Genomic DNA, 20,553 nt, shown 5'->3' with positions numbered 1-20,553 from the left:
AGAGATTCACCACTCTTGACTTGACTTGGATGATTCAAAAATCAACAGATATACACTAAATTTCCCGTCTACTAGTTTCACCACGTTTTATACCTAGTGGTCAGTCTGCTTGTATAAAGACCGGCTCAAAAATAAATTGTGCTATTGGTAACTTGATAAAATGTCATATTTCCTGTATATTAGTATTAATCAGTTCACATGTTTGCATGCAAACTAGATTAGTTAAAAATGAAACTTGCATGGTATTTCATTATCTTTATTAAATGTCAAAAAAATGTTACAGTATGATTCCTCAATTTAACAAATTTCAGTGGATTATGCAGTCTGGAGTGGACACAGACAAAAGAAAGTTCATATTTGACTTTCCATCATGCGTACCAATCATTTGAAAGACTAAAAAACCTTAATTCAGTTCTTTGCCAGACAGTTTTTCATTAAAAAAGGTGGCATATTTCAGAATTGTGATTCAATTGATTTCTCTCCTTCTACTCCATTTTTGAATATACAGAATATGAAAATGGTTAAAGTGAATTAAGCAGATTTATGATGGTTTGCTTTGTACTCTGGGTTGAACAATATCAGAAATAAGTTTGCAATGGTTAACTTTGGTTCTTCCAGACTCCAAATTGTACAATTCTTGGCAATACAATAGAAGAATCACAATGTTCTACAGCCAATTTATAAAATTTTAGTTAACCAAAAAAATCTAAAACCATTTTAGCAGGCTAAGAGACATCGCAAATTTTAAAAGGAGATAATGGTAGTATTCTATCTACACACTAAATAGACTTTTAATTATAAACATGCTGAAAACACCAGTCAGTCATTGGTCATTAAACCCAAACAAGCAGGTTATCCTTCTGGAGCCTTACGAAATATTTAACAGGTTTTGCGTGTATTAAACACTTTCACAACTCATGAAATATTCTGCTAAATTTTGAGTCATTGAATGAAAACAAATGTGCCCCAGTGTAGTCATATTAACATCAAGGCACAAAGAACTATGGAAAAAGGTGCAGTTCCACTGTCCTACATAAATACAAGTTTTCTACCTTTAAATAAGTTCACTTTCTCATACGCAATGGAAGGATGAGAGAAATCAATGCATTCTGAAAAAACTAATCATAACTGACTAAACATCATAACTGCATCACTATCTATGTATGCAAACTTGCACTTTTAGTTATGCATCACAAAGCAAGTTCAAGTATATTATATACTAGATATAAATCTGTACATTTTCCAAAAGAAAACATCTAAGAAAGTCATATAGACAAAAGTTTTAGAAAGACGATTGTGAGGACACAAACATTAAAGAGGAACACGTACAAAATTTGCAGCCCCTGGGTGAATGAAAGTTGAATCCAGTGACCACAAGTTACAATCTGAACACTTGAACATCTCAAGATCCCCAAAATGCAGGCTGTGGCATCAACCTTTAATTTTAGCAGCTTGCTCTTCCTTCTGCAAAGCTTGTCGCAAGGCTTTCAAGCTTTCTGCAATTAAAAAGACAAATATTTTAATATATAGAGACCAAGACAATTTTGATGTTCAGATAAACAACATTGATCACTTCATGAAACGGAGTTTTATTTCCAATTTATTCATGTTGCAATACTTGAATACTCAGGTCTGATTTTGCACTCCCATTAAGCAATATCTTAAACACAAAATGATAATTGAGAGCAAATATTGCTATATTAGTCAATGCTCCAAAGTAAGTTAAGTGCATTATTATTTATTTGGATAAAAAATCAAAAAATACACATGCAATTTTTATAAGATAGCAAACATTACTAGTATAAATACCATCTCAGAATGAGGAAAATGTCAACTTTAATTCATTTTGTGGGTTTGAGATCATTGCTGTATAGATTACTTGCTGTTATGGGATTGAGCATCTTTTTCATAGTTCGTCGAGGTTCAATGACTACACTGATAAACATTTGTTCATATTAAGATGGAGGGTTAAAACTAGATTGGCCAGGTGGGATTCAAAGCTGCAGTGAGGCAGAGAGGTTGGAACTTGATACAGAATTATATACTTAAGAAAGTCTGTTGAGTTCAATTGCATTTAATTGTAAGTTCATAATTTCTAGGTGCAGAATAAGGCAATTCAGCCCATCAAGTCTCCTCCGCCATTCAATCATGGCTGATTCGGCTCTCAATCGAATCTCCCCATAACCCTTGACACCCTAATGGGCCTGTCCACTTAGGCGATTTTTTGGGCGACTAAAGACGACTACTGCAAAATTTTCAATGTCAGAACATTTTCGGCGACAGGGGTGACAATTTTTGTCGTAGGTTGACGTATGTGTTGTTGTAGATTGTTGCCAGGTGCCATAGGTAAATTCCATTAAACAAGTCCCTGGCAGTCGCCTAAAGAGTCACCTTAGTGGGACAGGCCCATAATGTCTTAATTTTTCATGTTGAAAAATTAGTGGCGACCAGAATTTTTACACCATGGAGAGAGAGAGAGAGAGAGAGAGTGTGTGTGTGTGTGTGTGCGTGTGTCTCCCACCTGCTACGACTTGACAGTTGCCTGAAAAATTGTCTAAGAGGGACAGGCCCATTAGTAATCAAAACTGTCAATTTCAACCTTAACAATATCCTCCACAACTGCCTGTGACAATGAATTCCAGATTCACCACCACCTGACCAGAAATTCCTTCTCATCTCCATTCTAACGGCACGTCCTTTTATTCTGAGCCTATGGCCTCTGGTTCTAGACTCTAGATTGGTGAAAACATCCTCTCCACATTCACTCACTCTAGGCTTTCATTTCAATACAAGAGGCCTGATGGGCAAGGTATATAAACTTGGCATGAATAGGTACGTGGGACTGGGCCATTATATCCATTACGGAAATGCGGTTAAGGGAGGGACAGGACTGACAGCTTAATATTCCAGGTACAGTTGCTGCAGGCAGGATAGAGGTGTAAGAAAGAGAGGAGGGGGAATTACATTTTTGATAAAGGAGAACATTGCAGCAGTAGTCAGAGATAAAATTACTGAGGGATCCTCCAGTGAGACTATGGGTAGAGATGACAAATAAGGGGGTGATCTGGTTGATCCCATTGTCCTATTGGCTACAAAAGAGTCAATGGAAATTAGTGGAACAAATATGAAGGGAGATTCCAGAAAGTTGCAAGAAGAGTAGAGTTGTTATACTAGGGGATTTTTACTTTCTAACATAGAGTGGGACTGTATGAATAGCTTAGGTGGGTAGGATTTGTTGAATGCATTCACAATAGTTTCCTCTGGCTATTTAGAGTACAAAGCTTGACCTACACTTAGGAAAATGACTGAGGTGCCAGTAGGGGAGCATATTGGGACCAGTGACCATAGTTCTATTCGTTTTTAGATTGTTAAAATGGTTCAAAATTTAGTATAAATCAGGCCAACATTGACTGGAAAAGGTTGTTTGCAGGTAAAGGGACATCCAGTAATCCGGAAGCTTTTAATAGTGAGACAATGAGAATTCAAGGTCTGCATGTTCCTGTTAGAGTGAAGGCAAGGTTGACAGGAGTACGAGAACTCTGGATGACGAGAGATATTGAAGCTCTAGTACAAAAGGCGGAGACATGGGACAGATACAGGATCAAATACTTAACTGTTTGGAGTATGGTGTTCAGTTTGGTCGCCCTGCTATAGAAAATATGCCAATGCCGGAAAGAGTGCAAAAATGATTTAAGATGTTGCCCCGCTCTCATTGACCTTCTTGGTTACATAAACAAAAACGGAATCAAATTCGTGAGATACGATCTCCCATGGACAAATCTGTGCTGGCCATCCCTAACCAACCGCCGCCTTTCCAAATGCATGCACATCTTATCCCTCAGAACCCTTTCCAGTAATTTACCTACCACAGATGTTAGGCTTGCTGGTTTATACTTCCCATTTTTTCTTTAATTAAATTTGCAAAATCAAACCATATAACAATTACAGCACGGAAACAGGCCATCTCGACCCTTCTAGTCCGTGCCGAACACATAATCTCCCCATGTCCCATATACCTGCGCTCAGACCATAACCCCCCATTCCCTTCCCATCCATATAACTATCCAATTTATTTTTAAATTATAAAAACGAACCTGCCTCCACCACCTTCACTGGAAGCTCATTCCACACAGCTACCACTCTCTGAGTAAAGAAGTTCCCCCTCATGTTACCCCTAAACTTCAGTCCCTTAATTCTCAAGTCATGTCCCCTTGTTTGAATCTTCCCTACTCTCAGTGGGAAAAGCTTTTCCACGTCAACTCTGTCTATCCCTCTCATCATTTTAAAAACCTCTATCAAGTCCCCCCTTAACCTTCTGCGCTCCAAAGAATAAAGCCCTAACTTGTTCAACCTTTCTCTGTAACTTAGTTGTTGAAACCCAGGCAACATTCTAGTAAATCTCCTCTGTACTCTCTCTATTTTGTTGACAAAAACCCAAAATAATTAGCTTCAGTGTCTCTTTCGATACATCCAAAGCTAGTGAGATGTATCAAATGAGGCACTAACGTATAGCAACATAATAGTTTTGGGATGTTAGGGAGAGGGATACATATGTTGACCTATATGTAATCTCAGACACATTGCTTGCAATAATTACACCAATGGTTGGAAAAGTGATGGTGATGGGAGCAGGCAGTGGAACAAAATGGACCATTGTAAAATGTCATGCCCATTTTGCACTAAAGGGCCTGTCCCACTTAGGCGACTTTTTAGGCGAGTACAGGAGTTCCCGCATTCTGGGAACTAGTCACAGCCTCAGTATGGTCGCCGCAAATATTTCAACTTGTTGAAAATATTTCTGTGACCGAAAATTGGTCGCCATGGAGAAAATCGCTAATCCTGTAGTTGTAGGTGCGGTTGTAGTGGGGTCGCCATGTAGTTATACGTAGTCGTAAAGTAGTTTTAGTTAATTGCCTTTGCTGACCGGGCATTTTCATTGGCTCATTGGGCAAAAAAACCCATAAGCACGAGTTTTCAGAACCAAGGATAACCAAGGACAATGTTAAATGCCCGCCAAACTTCACAGCTGTGTATCTCTGGCTTATTAAAAGTTGCCTGGCTTCTTAAAAGTGTCTCCACTCCTTCTCTCCCCCACCCCCCTCTTTTAAAGGACTTACCGTACCCTGTGCTAGCCATCTTAACCTTCCTGTTCATCACGGTGTGCGTCTGTATCACCTTGGCTTTGCACCGTGTGAATTTCAGACAGCACTCCCCCACTTTCCCTGGCCCCCACCTTTGCGATGTGTTTGTGTGTGTGTTCCACTCTGACACTCGCTGTTCCAGTTCCCAGTTTTTCAGCGAGTGCCGCGAACTTGACAGTCGCCGGCAGTCCGCTGAAAAATCGCCCAAGTGGGACAGGCCCTTAAATTCACTGATCGTAAAGAACAATGGCATATTAAAGCAAGTGGCCTTTTGTCACATTGAGTCTAATTTCCAGTTCCTTTAGTGAAGTAAGATGACTGATGAAAGGTTGAGAGCATTATGAATTGCAAAGATATTCAACCCTTTGTTTTTACATATTCAGATTAATTCTCCTTCATTGAATACAAGAACATAAATTTGAAAACTGTACTGTCAAATTCTTCGAATATTTCCATCCTCTCATCCATGTACGATTGCAAGATGTTGGTGTAGGTTTCAAGGTTAAAGTCAGGTAGTTGAGTCATCTTCAAGAGCTTGTTATCTGCATCGCCCCACTGCAGTAATTTCTGGTGAAAAGATAAATCATTACTTTCCATATGAAACTACACCCTCTTCTGGTGATTGTTGGTATAGAGAACGAAAAATTAAAAGAAACATTAAGCATTAAGCAGATGCAAGTTTACAAAAAAGTGCTGGAGTAACTCAGCAGGTCACGCAGCATCTCTGGAGGGCATGTTTAGGTAACGTCTTGGGTCAGGACTTCTTCAAACATTAAGCATTCCTATATTTGGCATTGCTCATAGTGGACTAAATAGCTACTACCCTGTTCAACGATGGCTGTTTGGCAAAATATTTGGGAGTCATTTCCTTTTAATTTGGTTTGCAGGATCCTTTGAGGATCATTGGTACATTTTTATATTATGAATTATTTTGTTATACAAGATACAAGAAACATTTAATTGTCATTTGGACCCCTTGAGGTCCAAACGAAATGCCGTTTCTGCAGCCATACGTTACAAACAAATAGACCCAAGACACAACATAATTTACATAAACATCCATCACATTGCTGTGATGGAAGGCCAAATAAAGATCCAAACAGCATTTCTAGGCCCCCCCCCCCCCCTTGCAACTCTTCCAAACATGTCTACAAACATTCAGTGCTCTCAATGTAGCATCCCTTACATTCGTGAATGTGCAGACTAGTCACTGCCTTGCTAAACAACTGCACTTTAAACAACAACTTGATCTGGAGTTCCTAGTTGCAACCTATTTTAATTCCTGCACCAATCTTTGTCCACAGCCTCCTCCACTATCAGAGTGAGGCCAAATGCAAACTAGAGGAACAGCACCTCAAATTCCACCTGGATAGTCTAAAACCTGATGGCAAGATCACGGAATTCCCAAATTTCAGGTATTCTGCTCGTTCCTTTCTCTCTCCTTCTGATATACCCAGGTCCTCTCACACACCACCTTTTCAACCCACATCCCATTCCCATCGCCCAGTTTATTCCCCCATCCACTTCATCTGTACTTCACCCACATTCCAACCACTGTTCTCATCTGCCCACCCCACCTCCCTCATCTGGTTCCATGCTTCACTTGCCTGACTATCTGACTCCACCATCTACTGTCCTTTCTTGCCTCTCCCCATCACCTCCTAACCTCTCCATTTCCACCCTTCCCTCTCCCTGACTCCATCTGCCAATTAACCATTCCTCATTGGAAATAGACACAAAGTGCTGGAGAAACTCAGTGGGTCAGGTAGCATCTCTGGAGGAATAGGATGGGCGACGTTTCAGGTCAGAACCCTTTTTTAGACTGAAGGCGGCTCCCTTTGGTCGATCTTTTACCCATCTTTAAACCAGCATGTGCAGTTCTTTGTTTCTACATGCCCTCCTCATCTGTATCACCCATTGTTTGCCATTTCTTGCCCCAACCCACCCTGTACCGGCTACTTCCCCGCTACTCCTACAGTTCAGATGAAGGGGCTCGACAGAAATGCTAACTCTCCATTTCCCTCCATAAATGCTGCTCAACCTGCCAAGTTCTTCCATCAGATTCTTTGTTGATCAAGGCTCCAGCGTCCGCAGTCTGGTGTCATCAACTGCAATGCTCTGTTTTATATGGAATTCCAAGGAAAAATGGGATTTTGCGGGAGGCACTGCCCAGGACCAACCCTATCATATGTGTTGATTCAAAGGTAGAGTACCATATCTTTGTGGTCTCATTGACATTACGAAATCAAAATATTCTGGCAATCATGAAAATTGCTTTGTGCTATTGCCAAAATACATCACCATTCCAACAGAGGCAGAACAATACTGGATGAAAATAACTTTCAGGCTCATACTGCGCTAAAACAAACTAAGGTTGTGATATTCTGGGGTTTGGAAACAGCACAATTATTTGGTCTCTTAGTTAAATGTTTCTTTATCAAATATCATCTTGCAGGATATTACGAGCAGACTAGGTTGTTCTGTTAAAATTAAATAAGTGATTTGTATTTTTAGTCAAAGTTTTCTTAAAATATTAAATACCCAAGCATATTAACAACGTGGATCAAGAATTCCATCAAAACATTTAATGAAATAGTAAATCATGAATCAAATAAGATATTGTTAGAGAGCCATAACTGGATAAAAGTAGCCCACTGTAAGTTGGAGGATGGGGAGGAGACAACACTGAGGGAAGGCCTGTTATCTTAGTTCTTCCAGTTGTAGCACTTAAAGCTTTCCCAAATATAATTAGCTAAGATATTGAGGGGACAAATCAGAATCCTGCCGGTGTAAACGGTTCAGTTATTCACCCACTGGGGAAAAAATAAATTAGTCAATATTATAATTTTTGCAAAATAACGTCCATTTCTTACCTGCTGAATTTCTCGATGTTCATCCACCACCTGTTCTTCCAATTCAAGTAGTCTAGAAACATCTACGTGCATGTCACAAATCTTTGATGGTGCCTCCTTAAAATAAAAGTTTATACATATGTAAGAAACCTTTTAAGTTCAAATTTTAAGAAGCTTGATTCAGCTGACAAAGACCAATGCCATTTAGTTAAACGTGGATGTAGATTATTTCTAAAGTGTTTGTAATTTTAGAAGTAACAATGTTTTAGTCTTGCAACGTACTCTAAATCAAAGGGAAAATTGGGTGTAATCATTCTTGTTGCATTGGTGGCTTGTCTCCAAATTCGAGCAAGAAGATTATGTAATTGAAGTAAAACATGACCTGATGTCAGATATTACAGCTTTCATCAATTATTATCTCGACCTTGGCCTTAAGTAAGATAAATGACACATTCAAGTAACTGGCTGATTTTACCTTCGACATTATGGCCAATTAACCTTAAGGTTAGATTTCAGCCAAGCCAACAATAATTTTTAAACAAATACCATGAACATTGGAAGTCTGTCCTGCTACAGATTAACATTAAGAACCTGAAAATAAAAGACCCCAGCTCAAATTATTCTGGTGTTCGCTAAACACAAGTCAGAGCATTTTGCTTTTATTCGAAATTCCTATAACATTGACTCAACAGCACAACTTATTAGAATGGACAATTAGTAAAGTTAGTTTGAGCAATTTCATTTTTAGAAGGATGTGGAGTAGAAAATTGGGGAGAATCAAGTTGAAAATGACAAAGCATCTGAGTATTGTTCCCTTCGTATGTTGCTTAAGAGCACTATACTTTTATTTTAGTTACTTCCCTACATTAAGAAATAACTTTGATCAGGGCTGTTTCAGATACATAAGATGGCAGTGATTTGAAATTCTTGAACTGCTTCCCATTTTCTTATCTTCATTGAATAAATATACCTGCAACTTCTGTTTCATGTGTACACCAAAGTCTCTACTCATTCATCATGGTGCATTATATATTCCCAATAGGCATACTAGGCAAGGACACATTCTCCTCAGAAGTTAGATTTTTCTATTGATCTGGGCACACCAAAATGCAGCCAACCAGACTAACTTCAAATTATATGCTCGTTTCAGAAGATAATACATTATTCACAATGAGCCACACTCGTCTACAGTTGTAAATCTAAAATGTCCTGCACTAAGTGGATAATTAAAAACAATACAACCTTGACGTGGTACAGGAGATGCAAGGGGACAAGTTTAAACACTCATGTTGGAAGTGAAATAATGTTTACCTAATTTTGGTTTATCTACCTATATAGTACTTTCCACATACAGATTGAATACGTTTCCCCAGTAGCCACCCCCATTCCACCCATTCTATTACTGTGTACACTCAGAATTGCTCTAATAGGAAAGAAAATCCCCAATACTGGCTTACCAATACTTTTCATGAAATTCAGCTGTATTTTATTAAAGTCCTTTATTAACAACATTCCAAGAGGCATAGGGGTAAGGGGTGTCATCAATGGCCTAAAACTCAACTAAAACTGCATGCAAATATACTATGGCCGAGAGCAGGACAGAGACAGGGTGACCTATGTTTGAATGATTTGCCTCAACATTTTAAAACTCCTTCCTCCACTGACAAGACAAAAACGTTGCATGATAGAATATTCCCAATACATCTGGATGAATGCTGCTTCAACAACACTCAAGCAGTACAGCATAATCCTGAACAATATAGCCCGCTACAGTGTCAACTCATCCACCAGTCAAACCATGTCCCCACCATCCGTGCACCACAGCTGGATTATGTTCCAATAAAATGCCTCTTATGCCCGTCCCACTTAGGAAACCTGAACGGAAACCTCTGGAGACTTTGAGCCCCACCCAAGGTTTCCGTGCGGTTCCCGGAGGTTTTTGTCAGTCTCCCTAATGGTCGAAAGTGGTTTCCGCTTCTTCTATATTCCGGCGATTATTTCAAAAAATTCAAAACCGGCCGCGACTAAAAATAGGTTGCCGTTTTAAAAATCATTCATTTTTTAGTCGAAGCCGGTTGTGATGCTAGTTGAAGGTGGTTGCCGGAGGTTGCAGGTAGTGGAGGTAAGACCTTTTGAATTTTTTGAAATAATCGCCAGAACATAGAAGAAGCGGAAACCACTTTCGACCATTAGGGAGATTGACAAAAACCTCCGGGAACCGCACGGAAACCTTGGGTGGGGCTCAAAGTCTCCAGAGGTTTCCGTTCAGGTTTCCTAAGTGGGACAGGGGCATTAGTTAATCATCTCGATATGTTGTAACACTCCTAGACCCATAACCTCTCTAGGACGAGGACAGGGTCATAGGGAATAGGTTGAATTAGTCCATTCGGCCCATCAAGTCTACTCAGCCATGGCTGATCTATCTCTCTCTCCTAACCCCATTCTCATGCTTTCTCCCCATAACCTCTGACACCTGTACTGAGGGTTAAAATAGAACACAGTAACCTCAAACATGTGTAGATACGTGCCAGGTCATACATCATTCTAAATGTGAAAACTTGCGATTTGTTCGCCAGGTACTCAACAGCATTGTGAAAATAACCATCGTGGCTCAACACACAGCAGTTCACCCTCTTTGACCAATTAGAGATTAGCATGCATAAATACTGGCCAAGTCAGCAACATGCATCCCAAGCAAAAACTCTAAAAACAGTCCCGTAAAGTAACCAGCTTTGGAAAAAGGTTGTGTCACACCAAACACAACTCTTCAAAGGCAGCCGTGCGTGCTACCACTTCACTGCTGAAAATAAACTCGCAGATAGTGCCAGAGCCTAGATAATGCAACAAAAGGCAATTCAGCATCACATTTCATTAAAATCGTAAGTTTAGAAATGTTGATACAGATTTCAAGCAGTTCCCCGAATAAAATCTGAAACAGCCCTGAGATTTGGGAAAGCTAGTAAGAAACTATTAGCCTAACCTGAGGTACGTCCAAACCACCTTGCGCTGTAAACATTTCCTGATTCTCACTTAGAACTTCATTTTTGCCAGGCTTTAAAGACAATATCAGAGGGGAGAGTGAGAAAGACAGCGTGCTCTACATGCGTTACCTTAACAGAGATTAGATTACATTCCGTAGCAAAAAAAATTAGAACATGGAGCATTGTTTCCAGTTCTCCGGTGAGCTTTTAATAGCGTCTCACAAAATGAATTGTCGATTTTTGATAAAAATTTGATCAAATTATTCTGCCAAGACTTGTAAACAATGCAAAACAATAGATATTGTCTTTATGCATGCATTCACTGTGAAACCAAAAAGGTACCAAGCAGTAGATGTTTAGAACATGCAGTGTTAATTTTGCCAATGTTTTCTTTGTACAGTAAACCCTCTTTAGAAAGGACCATTGAGGGGGAAATGGTGTCAATTATTGCCAATTGTCCACTATAACGGAGTAAGAGAATATGGAGTAATAGAGTATCATTGCACAAGTAATAGAAACAAAGAACGGCAGATGCTGGGTAATACACAAAAGGAGACAAAGTGCTGGAGTAACTCAGGTCAGGCAACATCTCTGGAGAACATCGATAGGTGACATTTGCGGTCAAGGTATTTTTTCAGACGCTGTCTTGAACTGGGCCTGGAAATCAGCCCTGGCCCGCTGCCGCTGGGGGATAAGAAGAGTCATTGGTCACGGCCCTCAGGCGGCGGGACTGTAGGTAAGGGTTAGTGGTTGCAAGCATGGCGTAGAAGCTGTGTGGGCTGGCAGTAGTGGGGAGAGGAAACCATGTCCCGCTCCGAGAGATTTCACAACCACTTCCCGCCTGGACCTTAAACATCATCTCTGTATCTCCTTCAAAAAACACTAACCCGCCTGATCTGCTGAGTGTACGTGATACTTTAACAAAAAATGGATTTTTGTTACTGCAAGCTAAAATACGAAAGACCGTTTGTTGCATTGTTTAATGGAGTTAAAAGTCCATTGAAGCAAATGGTTGTCAATTTCAATTACCTCTGCAGAGTAACCAGCTTAAACAGTTTGTCCGTTATAATTTAAATTTGATATTAAGTGGTCCACAATAACGAGAGTTTACTGTACTTAAAAAATTATACAAATTGCATTGCACATCATTTTACACCAAAGCTACATTAATTCTCAAGACCAAGAATAAATTAACATTAGGTGACAAAATGGTTAATAGGAATATTTATGATACATTACAATGAATAGCAATGCAGAATAAATTATGATTACATGGCAGAGTGCTACCATTAAGCCAATCCTGAATCCAGAAATTGGGACGAAGTTTATTTTTGTAGAATAAATATGCAATAATATGTTCTCTAAACTCAGTAAGATGGTATTTTATTAAAAGATTTGCAATTTCTAACTAATTGCATTAATAGCGATCTTTTCCATTTTACTTCAATGAAATGGACCATTCTTTTCCAAAAAAAGTATTCTCTTACTGGTGGTATGGGATCCATGTCCTTGTTTTGAGCAGATGGTTAAAATAATTGAATGGACAAGTAAAGCCACTAATCAAATTTGATACAGAACCTCATTCTTTAAAATGAACTAAAAATGTAATATACAAGACATTGTTCCCTCCCAGATGAATACGTTCAAGTGAGTTTATTGTCATGTTTGTCATATTAACATACAAACATCAGAATCAACCCGAATTCATGAGTGACATAGGTAGCATCTTATGCCCAGAGAGTGAGGAGTTCATGAAACAGATTATTCCAAATAATCACCAGGCACAATTCATTTGGCAGCAGAAAGATGTAGTGAGTGAACTTACACTCTGAAAGTACCCTGCACAAAATCCAGTGCTGAAATTGGGGGAAAAAAAGATTCCAAACAATTTTAGTTTAAAATAGATCAGAATGTTAGGTAATGAAAATGTCAGAAAGTTAGTAAAAAAAATGAAGTGGACATTGCCTTGGAAACCCAGAAATTATACAAGTCCTGCAATTCAATATCCATTGGTTTGGCTGCTGTCTAACCAAGACACAACCCACTCTTTCTCTCTTCCCCCAACCCCCACATGCATCATGATCAATTTAAACTCATCTGGTTCATTGGGAAATTATACAACAGGGTAACAGCTATATACAAAAATAATACATTTAAGCATGTTGGTATATTAATTAGATTAATTTTAAATAGTCTTGAACATCTGCCAGTCCCGCAAAGAAGATCTGAGGATATCAGAGATTTACTGTGCTTTTGGCACGTGCAAAATTGTTAATGTCATTTCAAAATATCGACTTTAGAATCTCAGAGATTATTTCAAAAGAGCAGCTCCCAACCATACTTACAATTTGCTCACAAAGCAACCGAATATCAGACTGTTCCAAGGATTCATTGATTTCGTTCCCTTGAGAGATTGTAGAACATTCTGGTTCATTGGGAGTGTCAACACACAGTTCTTTCACCCTTTAACAGATATGAATACAATTCAGCACCACTGTAATTACTTAATAATGGGCAATGAAGTTTAAGTCACACAAGTGTTTTATAGTTCTGCCAATGCTAGATTCACCCAGCAAAGACATCTTTAAATTTTTATACAGTACCCTCCATAATGTTTGGGACAAAGACCCATCATTTATTTATTTGCGCCTGTACTCCACAATTTGAGATTTGTAATAGCAAAAAAATCAAGTGGTTAAAATTGTCAGATTATATTAAAGGCCATTTTTATACATTTTTATACATTTTGGTTTCACCATGTAGAAATCACAGCAGTGTTTATATAGTCCCCCTATTTCAGGGCACCATAATGTTTGGAACACATGGCTTCACAGTTGTTTGTAATTGCTCAGGTGTGTTTAATTGCCTCCTTAATGCAAGTGTAACGAGATCTCTCAGCACCTTGTCTTTCCATCACCTGTGGAAACTTTTATTGCTGTTTATCAACACAAGGATAAGAGTTGTGCCAATGAAAGTTAAAGAAGCCATTATGAGGCTAAGAAACAAGAATAAAACTGTTGGAGACATCAGCCAAACCTTAGGCTTACCAAAATCAATCATTAAGACGAAAGAGAGCACCGGTGAGATTACTAATCGCAAAGGGACTGGCAGGCAAAGGACGACCTCCACAGCTGATGATAGAAGAATTCTCTCCATAATAAAGAAAAATCCCCAAAACACCTGTCCGACATATCAGGAACACTCTTCAGGAGTGGATTTGTCAATGACCACTGTCCGCAGAAGACTTCATGAACAGATACAGAGGCTACCATGCAAGATGCAAACCATTGGTTAGCCACAAAAATAGGATGGCCAAGTTAGTTTGCCAAGAAGTACTTAAAAAAGCAACCACAGTTCTGGAAAAAGGTCTTGTGGACAGATGAGATGCAAATTACCTTATATCAGAGTGATGGCAAGAGCAATATATGGATGAGAGAAGGAACTGCCCAAGATTCAAAGCATACCGCCTCATCTGTGAAACACAGTGGTGGGGGTGTTATGGCCAGGGCATGTATGGCTGCTGAAGGTACTGGCTCACTTATCTTCATTGATGATACAAACTGCTGATGGTAGTAGCATAATGAATTCTGATGTGTATAGACACATCCCATCTGCTCAAGTTCAAACAAATATCTCAAAACTCATTGGCCAGCGATTCATTCTACAGCAAGACGATGATCCCAAACGTACTGCTAAAGCAACAGAGGAGTTTTTCAACGCTAAAAAAAAGGTCATTTCTTGAGTGGCCAAGTCAATTACCCGATCTGAACCCAATTGAGCATGCCTTTTATAGGCTGAAGAGGAAACTGGACGGGACTAGCCACCAAAACAAATGTAGGCTAAAGATGGCTGCAATACAGGCCTGGCAGAGCATCACCAGAGAAGTTGTCCATGAATCACAGACTTCAAGCAGTCATTGCGTGCAAAGGAGATGCAACAAAATACTAAACATGACTACTTTGATTTATTTGACATTGCTGTGTCCCAAACATCACGGTGCCCTGAAATAGGGGGACCCTGTAAAAACACATTGCTGTAATTTCTAAACCAAAATGTATAAAAACGCCTTTATTAAAATCTGACAATGTGCACTTTTACCACATGTGATTTTTTCTATTGCAAATCTCAAATTGTGGAGTACAGTGGCAAATAAATTAATGACAGATGTTTGTCCCAAACATTATGGGGAGCACTGTATTTCCACTTAATAACCCAGGTAGGTACCTTATGTTTATACTATCTTAATTTACAAATTGTTGTTCATGAAAGATTACTTCGGATAATTGTATTTTTAAGTATCGTGGCTTCTTTGACAAAGATTTTCAAGCTCAAGAACAATACGAGAGATGTTATATTGAAACTCATGGCCAATAGCTTTTTGATTTTCAGTTAATCCTTTTTTCAAAAATGACCTCTTCATGAATCAAGGAACAACTCATTATAACTCTCCCCTGAGCACATTTTTAAATATCTGAATGCAAGGAACTAATACATGACTGAACAACAGGCATGGCACATTGAATTAATTGAATACCGTCTTAGGCTCCCATTTGTCTTCTTCATAAAACATTCCCAAAATTGAACTACAAAGTTTCAAAAGTTACCTGTCTGCATATCTCAATGTGTTTAGAGTGTGCTCACACGAATTTAAGCCTGGTGAAATCATTGCCATCTAGAAAAGAGAAGAAAATATTACCTGATGATAATGACAAAAGGCTTTCCCACAGATCTACAGTGCCCTCCATAACATTTGGGCCAAAGACCCATCATTTATTTATTTGGCTCTGTACTCCACAATTTGAGATTTGTAATAGAAAAAAAAAAATCACATGTGGTCAAAGTTCACATTGCCAGATTTTAATAACGGCCAGTTTTATACAGAGTGATCTCTCTCTCTTCCCCCCCCCCCCCATTTCAGGGCACCATAATGTTTGGGACACAGCAATGTCATGTAAGTGAAAGTAGTCATGTTTAGTATTTTGTTTCATATCCTTTGCATGCAGTGACTGCTTGAAGTCTGCGATTCATGGACATCACCAGGTGCTGGATGTCTTCTCTGGTGATGCTCTGCCAGGCCTGTATTGCAGCCATCTTTAGCTTATGCTTGTTTTGGGGGCTTGTCCCCTTAAGTTTTCTCTTCAGCATATAAAAGGCATGCTCAATTGGGTTCAGATCGGGTGATTGACTTGGTCACTCAAGAATTGACCTTTTTTTAGCTTTGAAAAACTCCTTTATTGCTTTAGCAGGATGTTTGGGATCATTGTGTAAGAAAGAACTGCAGATGCTGATAAAATCGAAGGTAGACACAAAAATGCTGGAGTAACTCAGTGGGTGAGGCAGTATCTCTAGATAGAAGGAATGGGTGATGTTTCGGGTCGAGAACCGTCTTCAGACTGATGTCAGGGGAGGGGGCGAGACAAAGAATAGGATTAGGAATACTTTATTATTACATGTGACGAGGCAGTGAGATTCTTTGCTTGCATACACAATGTATGTATAAATAGCAGCCACCTACGGTGCTGACAAGGTTATAAAGCACGCTGGCTCCCCCTTTTGTCCCCCCCCTCCCCTCCCATCACAGCAGTTCCCCCACACCGGGTCCCCATTGTATTTTGTGTCTCCCCCCCATTGTCCTTCCACTCTCGGCGGTCCTCCATGCCGGGTCCTCCATTGTTCTTCCCCTCACCCTTTTCTCCATGCTCTCATCGACCGCTGGTCGACCCGCAAGGCTTCACCACCGCCACGAGGCTTCACCGTTGCAGCCATCGAGGCCTCACCCCTGTCGACACCCCACTTGATGCCTCTGTGGTGCCGACCTGGGCTCCAGCTGCGGGCTCCGTTGGCCGCTTCGCCCGACCCAGATTTCTACCCACGTGGCCCCGGCTGTGCCCTATCCAGGCTTCTACATGGCGATCCAGGAGGCATCGAGACCGCGGCGCCTCAATTGCATGTAGGCGGAGACAGTAAGAATGTAGGTGGAGACAGTAAGACTAGTGGGAGAACTGGGAAGAGGAAGTGGATGGAGAGAGAATGCAAGGGCTATCTGAAGTTAAAGAAGTCAATGTTCATACCGCTGGGGTGTTTGCGATCATTATCTTGCTGTAGAATGAACCCCCGGCCAATGAGTTTTGAGGCATTTGTTTGAACTTGAGCAGATAGGATGTGTCTATACACTTCAGAATTCATTATGCTACTACCATCAGCAGTTGTATCATCAATGAACAGTACCAGTACCTTCAGCAGCCATACATGCCCAGGCCATAAGATCCCCACCACCGTGCTTCATAGATGAGGTGGTATACTTTGGATTTTGGGCAATTCCTTCTCTCCTCCATACTTTGCTCTAGCCATCACTCTGTTAAAAGTTAATCTTCGTCTCATCTGTCCACAAGACCTTTTTCCAGAACTGTGGTTGCTCTTTTAAGTACTTCTTGGCAAACTGTACCCCGGCCATCCTATTTTTGCAGCTAACCAGTGGTTTGCATCTTGCAGTGTCGCCACTGTATTTCTGTTATGAATTCTTCTCGGGCTGTGGTCATTGACAAATCCACATCCGACTCCTGAAGAGTGTTTCTGACATGTCGGACAGGTGTATGGGTATTTTTCTTTAATATAGAGAGAATTATTCTATCATCAGTTGGTGGCCTTGGGTGTCTTCCTTGGCCTGCCAGTCCCTTTGCGATTTGTAAGCTCACCACATGCTCACTTTCTTCTTAATGATGTTCCAAACAGCAAGCCTAATGTTTTTCTGATGTCTCTAACAGTTATATTCTTGTTTCTCAGTCCCATAATGGCTTATTTGACTTTCATTGGCACAACTTTGGTCCTCATGTTGATAAACAGCAACAAAAGTTTCCAAAGGTGATGGAAAGACTAAAGACTAGGAAGTGAGAGCTCTCTTATACCTGCATGAAGGTGGGAATTAAACACACCCGAGCATTACAAACACCTGTGAAGCCATGCATCCCAAACATTATGGTGCCCTGAAATGGGGGAATTATGTATTCTCTACTCTACATGGTGAAACAAAACAAAAATGTATAAAAATACCCTTTAATAAAATTTGACAATGTGCACTTTAACCACATGTGATTTTTTTTCAATACGAATCTCAAATTGTGGAGTACAGAAGCAATTAAATAAATGATGGGTCTTTGTCGCAAACATTATGGAGGGCACTGTACATGAGGGCAACATTGTTTCTCACAAAATGTTAATATATTTTTGCTATTTATGCATGGCCCTTCACATGTCATGTTGTTATCAAATCTTAAGTCACAAACATTCCCATCTTCCAGTTTATTTTGTGAACAATCTCATACAGAACAGAAGACATGGGCAAATGCTTCTAGCCATTAGAGAAAAAACAAGTGCAAAATCTGTGGTGGGCTACCACTTGTTTTTGGCTTTGAATCTTGGATGCTGTGTTATGCAAACACGAGCTATGGATACACCCTTGGCCATCATTTGCTGTAGAGTTAATGTGCACTGAGTGTACAATATGTACAGCAATGCATTGCCAAAATAAATCAATATTTACAGATAATTACTTTTCAGCATCCATGGCTGGAAACAAAATAAAAAAATAATTGGATTCTGATAGTCTCCTGTGAAGTGAAAGTCACCCGCAAATAGATTATATGTGGAAAAATCATTCTGTATAATGTTACTGTTAGGATCATATACAAATAATATTTTAAAATATTTAAGTTAAAATAAGTTTTACTTGATATAACCCTTTTAAGAAACAATAACCCTCCCTAGTGCAGAATTTTAAATACCCGAATTAAAGGAACTAATACACAACTCTGTAAACGACTTGAATCAGTTGAATAATGTGACAGGCTCCATTCTCCTGTGAAGTGAAAGTCACCCATGACTACATTATATGTAGAAAAATCATTCTATATGGGATCGGAAGAGCTGATGTTACTGGTAGGATCATGTACAAATATAATACAATTAAATGATAAGATTATAAACCCCACTTTTCAAATGTTAACATTGATATTCATTTGAAACTGCAGAAATTTGATTGTGGACATTATAGACAAGTGTTAAATCATTGAAGATACCACATGCAACTACTCAGATGTTAAAATATGTAACTGTAAGAGCATTCAATTGCCATGTGGAGGAGGGGGGAGAAGAATCACAATATTAACTAGAAGCAAATCTTTATCTTGGGATGAAATCATACCATGCAGGTTCTCGAGTTTTCACCAATAAATGAATCTCTCAGCACCAAAGTTAGCTTGCTCGCTCGGAAAGGTGTATAGTTATTATTCTGGCCCAATGATCGAATGCACTCCTGGAAAGCAAGGAAGTAATTATGGCAAAGCATACATGTAAAAATGTTTAAGCTGATCGATTAAGCCTTCCATTTCTTCTAATGTACCATTTCAATAAGGCAGTTTAACAAATTGGCCAAATCAGTTAAACATACGCCGAGTTAGAAGTACTATTTCAGTAGAAAAATGCTGTATCATTTTTCAATGGAGTAACGGCAGAATGAAAGGCAGCATCCAGACTAATTTTGTACTCGAGCTTGACTTGTAATATTCATGTATTATATTATCTGATTTTGTTTTAAAATAGCATTGAAACAAAAAGTTTTTCACTGTACCTTGGTGCACATGACATGACACATGAAATATGATATAGCATTTTTCTACTGAAATGGAACTTTAACTCGGCATATGTTTAACTGATTTGGCCAGTTTCGAAGTGCAACTAATTATAGTAGGTCGCGTCTATCCCCTCTTAATAGTTCTTGTGTATCGCCCACCAAAAATGCATAAGAGCTTTATAAGCCAATTTGCTGATCTGATCTCTAGGCGTTTGCCCAAATTTGACCGAGTCTTGATGATTTTAACATTCATGTCTGCTGTCCTACAAAGCCTCTAGTGAGTGAATTTATGCACCTGGTTGAGTCCTTCAATCTGACTCTACTTACCACTGGACCCACTCACAAACTTGGCCATACACTGGACCTGGTGCTATCGTCCTGTCTCCCAATTTGTAATATAGAAATTATTGATGCTTGTCTGTCAGATCATAGTGCAATTATATTTGATGTATCTCTGCCTTTCTCGCACTCAAAATCCCATCTCCCTGTTCGCTACTCCTGCTACACAAACTCATTGATTGCCAATAAGTTCTCCGAGGCTCTCATAGCTGCTTCCGACATCTGCGACATCGAGGCTTCCCCCCCCCCCCCCCTCCCCCCCCCTCCCCTCCCCTCTCAGCACTGATGATCTAATTTTTTATTCAATACCACTTGCTCTTCCATCCTGGATTCTGTTGTTCCTCTTAAAATGAAAAAGCCTAAACCTCAAAATTAGCCTTGGCTCAATGACACTAAGGGAGTGCAGAAAATCAGAATGGAAGTATAAATGTGATAAGCTTCAAATTTCCTTCAAATTTCTGAGAAACAATCTTCTCAAATACCAGGAAGCAGTAAAGTCTGCGAAAAAACACAATACTTCTGCGACCTTATTTCCAAAAACGCTCAAAATTCCAAGGTCCTATTTAGTACTATTACCTCCGTCATATGTCCCTGCCAAGTACAAAGAATTT

The 20,553-nt window shown here is 39.5% G+C and overlaps 1 protein-coding gene across 6 annotated transcripts in view; it reads right to left on the bottom strand.

Annotated features, from left to right (window-relative positions):
• Positions 1 to 242: 242 nt before the first annotated feature.
• kif2c (kinesin family member 2C) overlaps positions 243 to 20,553 on the bottom strand; it is a 63,627-nt gene continuing 43,316 nt past the window's right edge. For 5 of the 6 annotated variants that reach the window (XM_055641609.1, XM_055641610.1, XM_055641612.1 and 2 more), the window contains 7 exons: positions 19,175 to 19,285; positions 15,579 to 15,646; positions 13,320 to 13,437; positions 10,974 to 11,045; positions 8,015 to 8,110; positions 5,573 to 5,708; positions 243 to 1,496 (listed from right to left, as the gene is read on the bottom strand). In XM_055641609.1, the coding sequence (XP_055497584.1) occupies positions 1,432 to 1,496; positions 5,573 to 5,708; positions 8,015 to 8,110; positions 10,974 to 11,045; positions 13,320 to 13,437; positions 15,579 to 15,646; positions 19,175 to 19,285 (666 nt within the window). In that variant the 3' untranslated portion in view covers positions 243 to 1,431. The remainder of the gene's footprint in view (positions 1,497 to 5,572; positions 5,709 to 8,014; positions 8,111 to 10,973; positions 11,046 to 13,319; positions 13,438 to 15,578; positions 15,647 to 19,174; positions 19,286 to 20,553) is intronic. The other variant, XM_055641614.1, reaches the window with a different exon arrangement.

This window comes from Leucoraja erinacea, chromosome 10, assembly GCF_028641065.1.
Source record: "Leucoraja erinacea ecotype New England chromosome 10, Leri_hhj_1, whole genome shotgun sequence".
Lineage (NCBI taxonomy): Eukaryota > Metazoa > Chordata > Chondrichthyes > Rajiformes > Rajidae > Leucoraja > Leucoraja erinaceus.
Note: the sequence above shows the minus strand (reverse complement) of the source record. Positions and strands in the feature narration are given on the sequence as shown.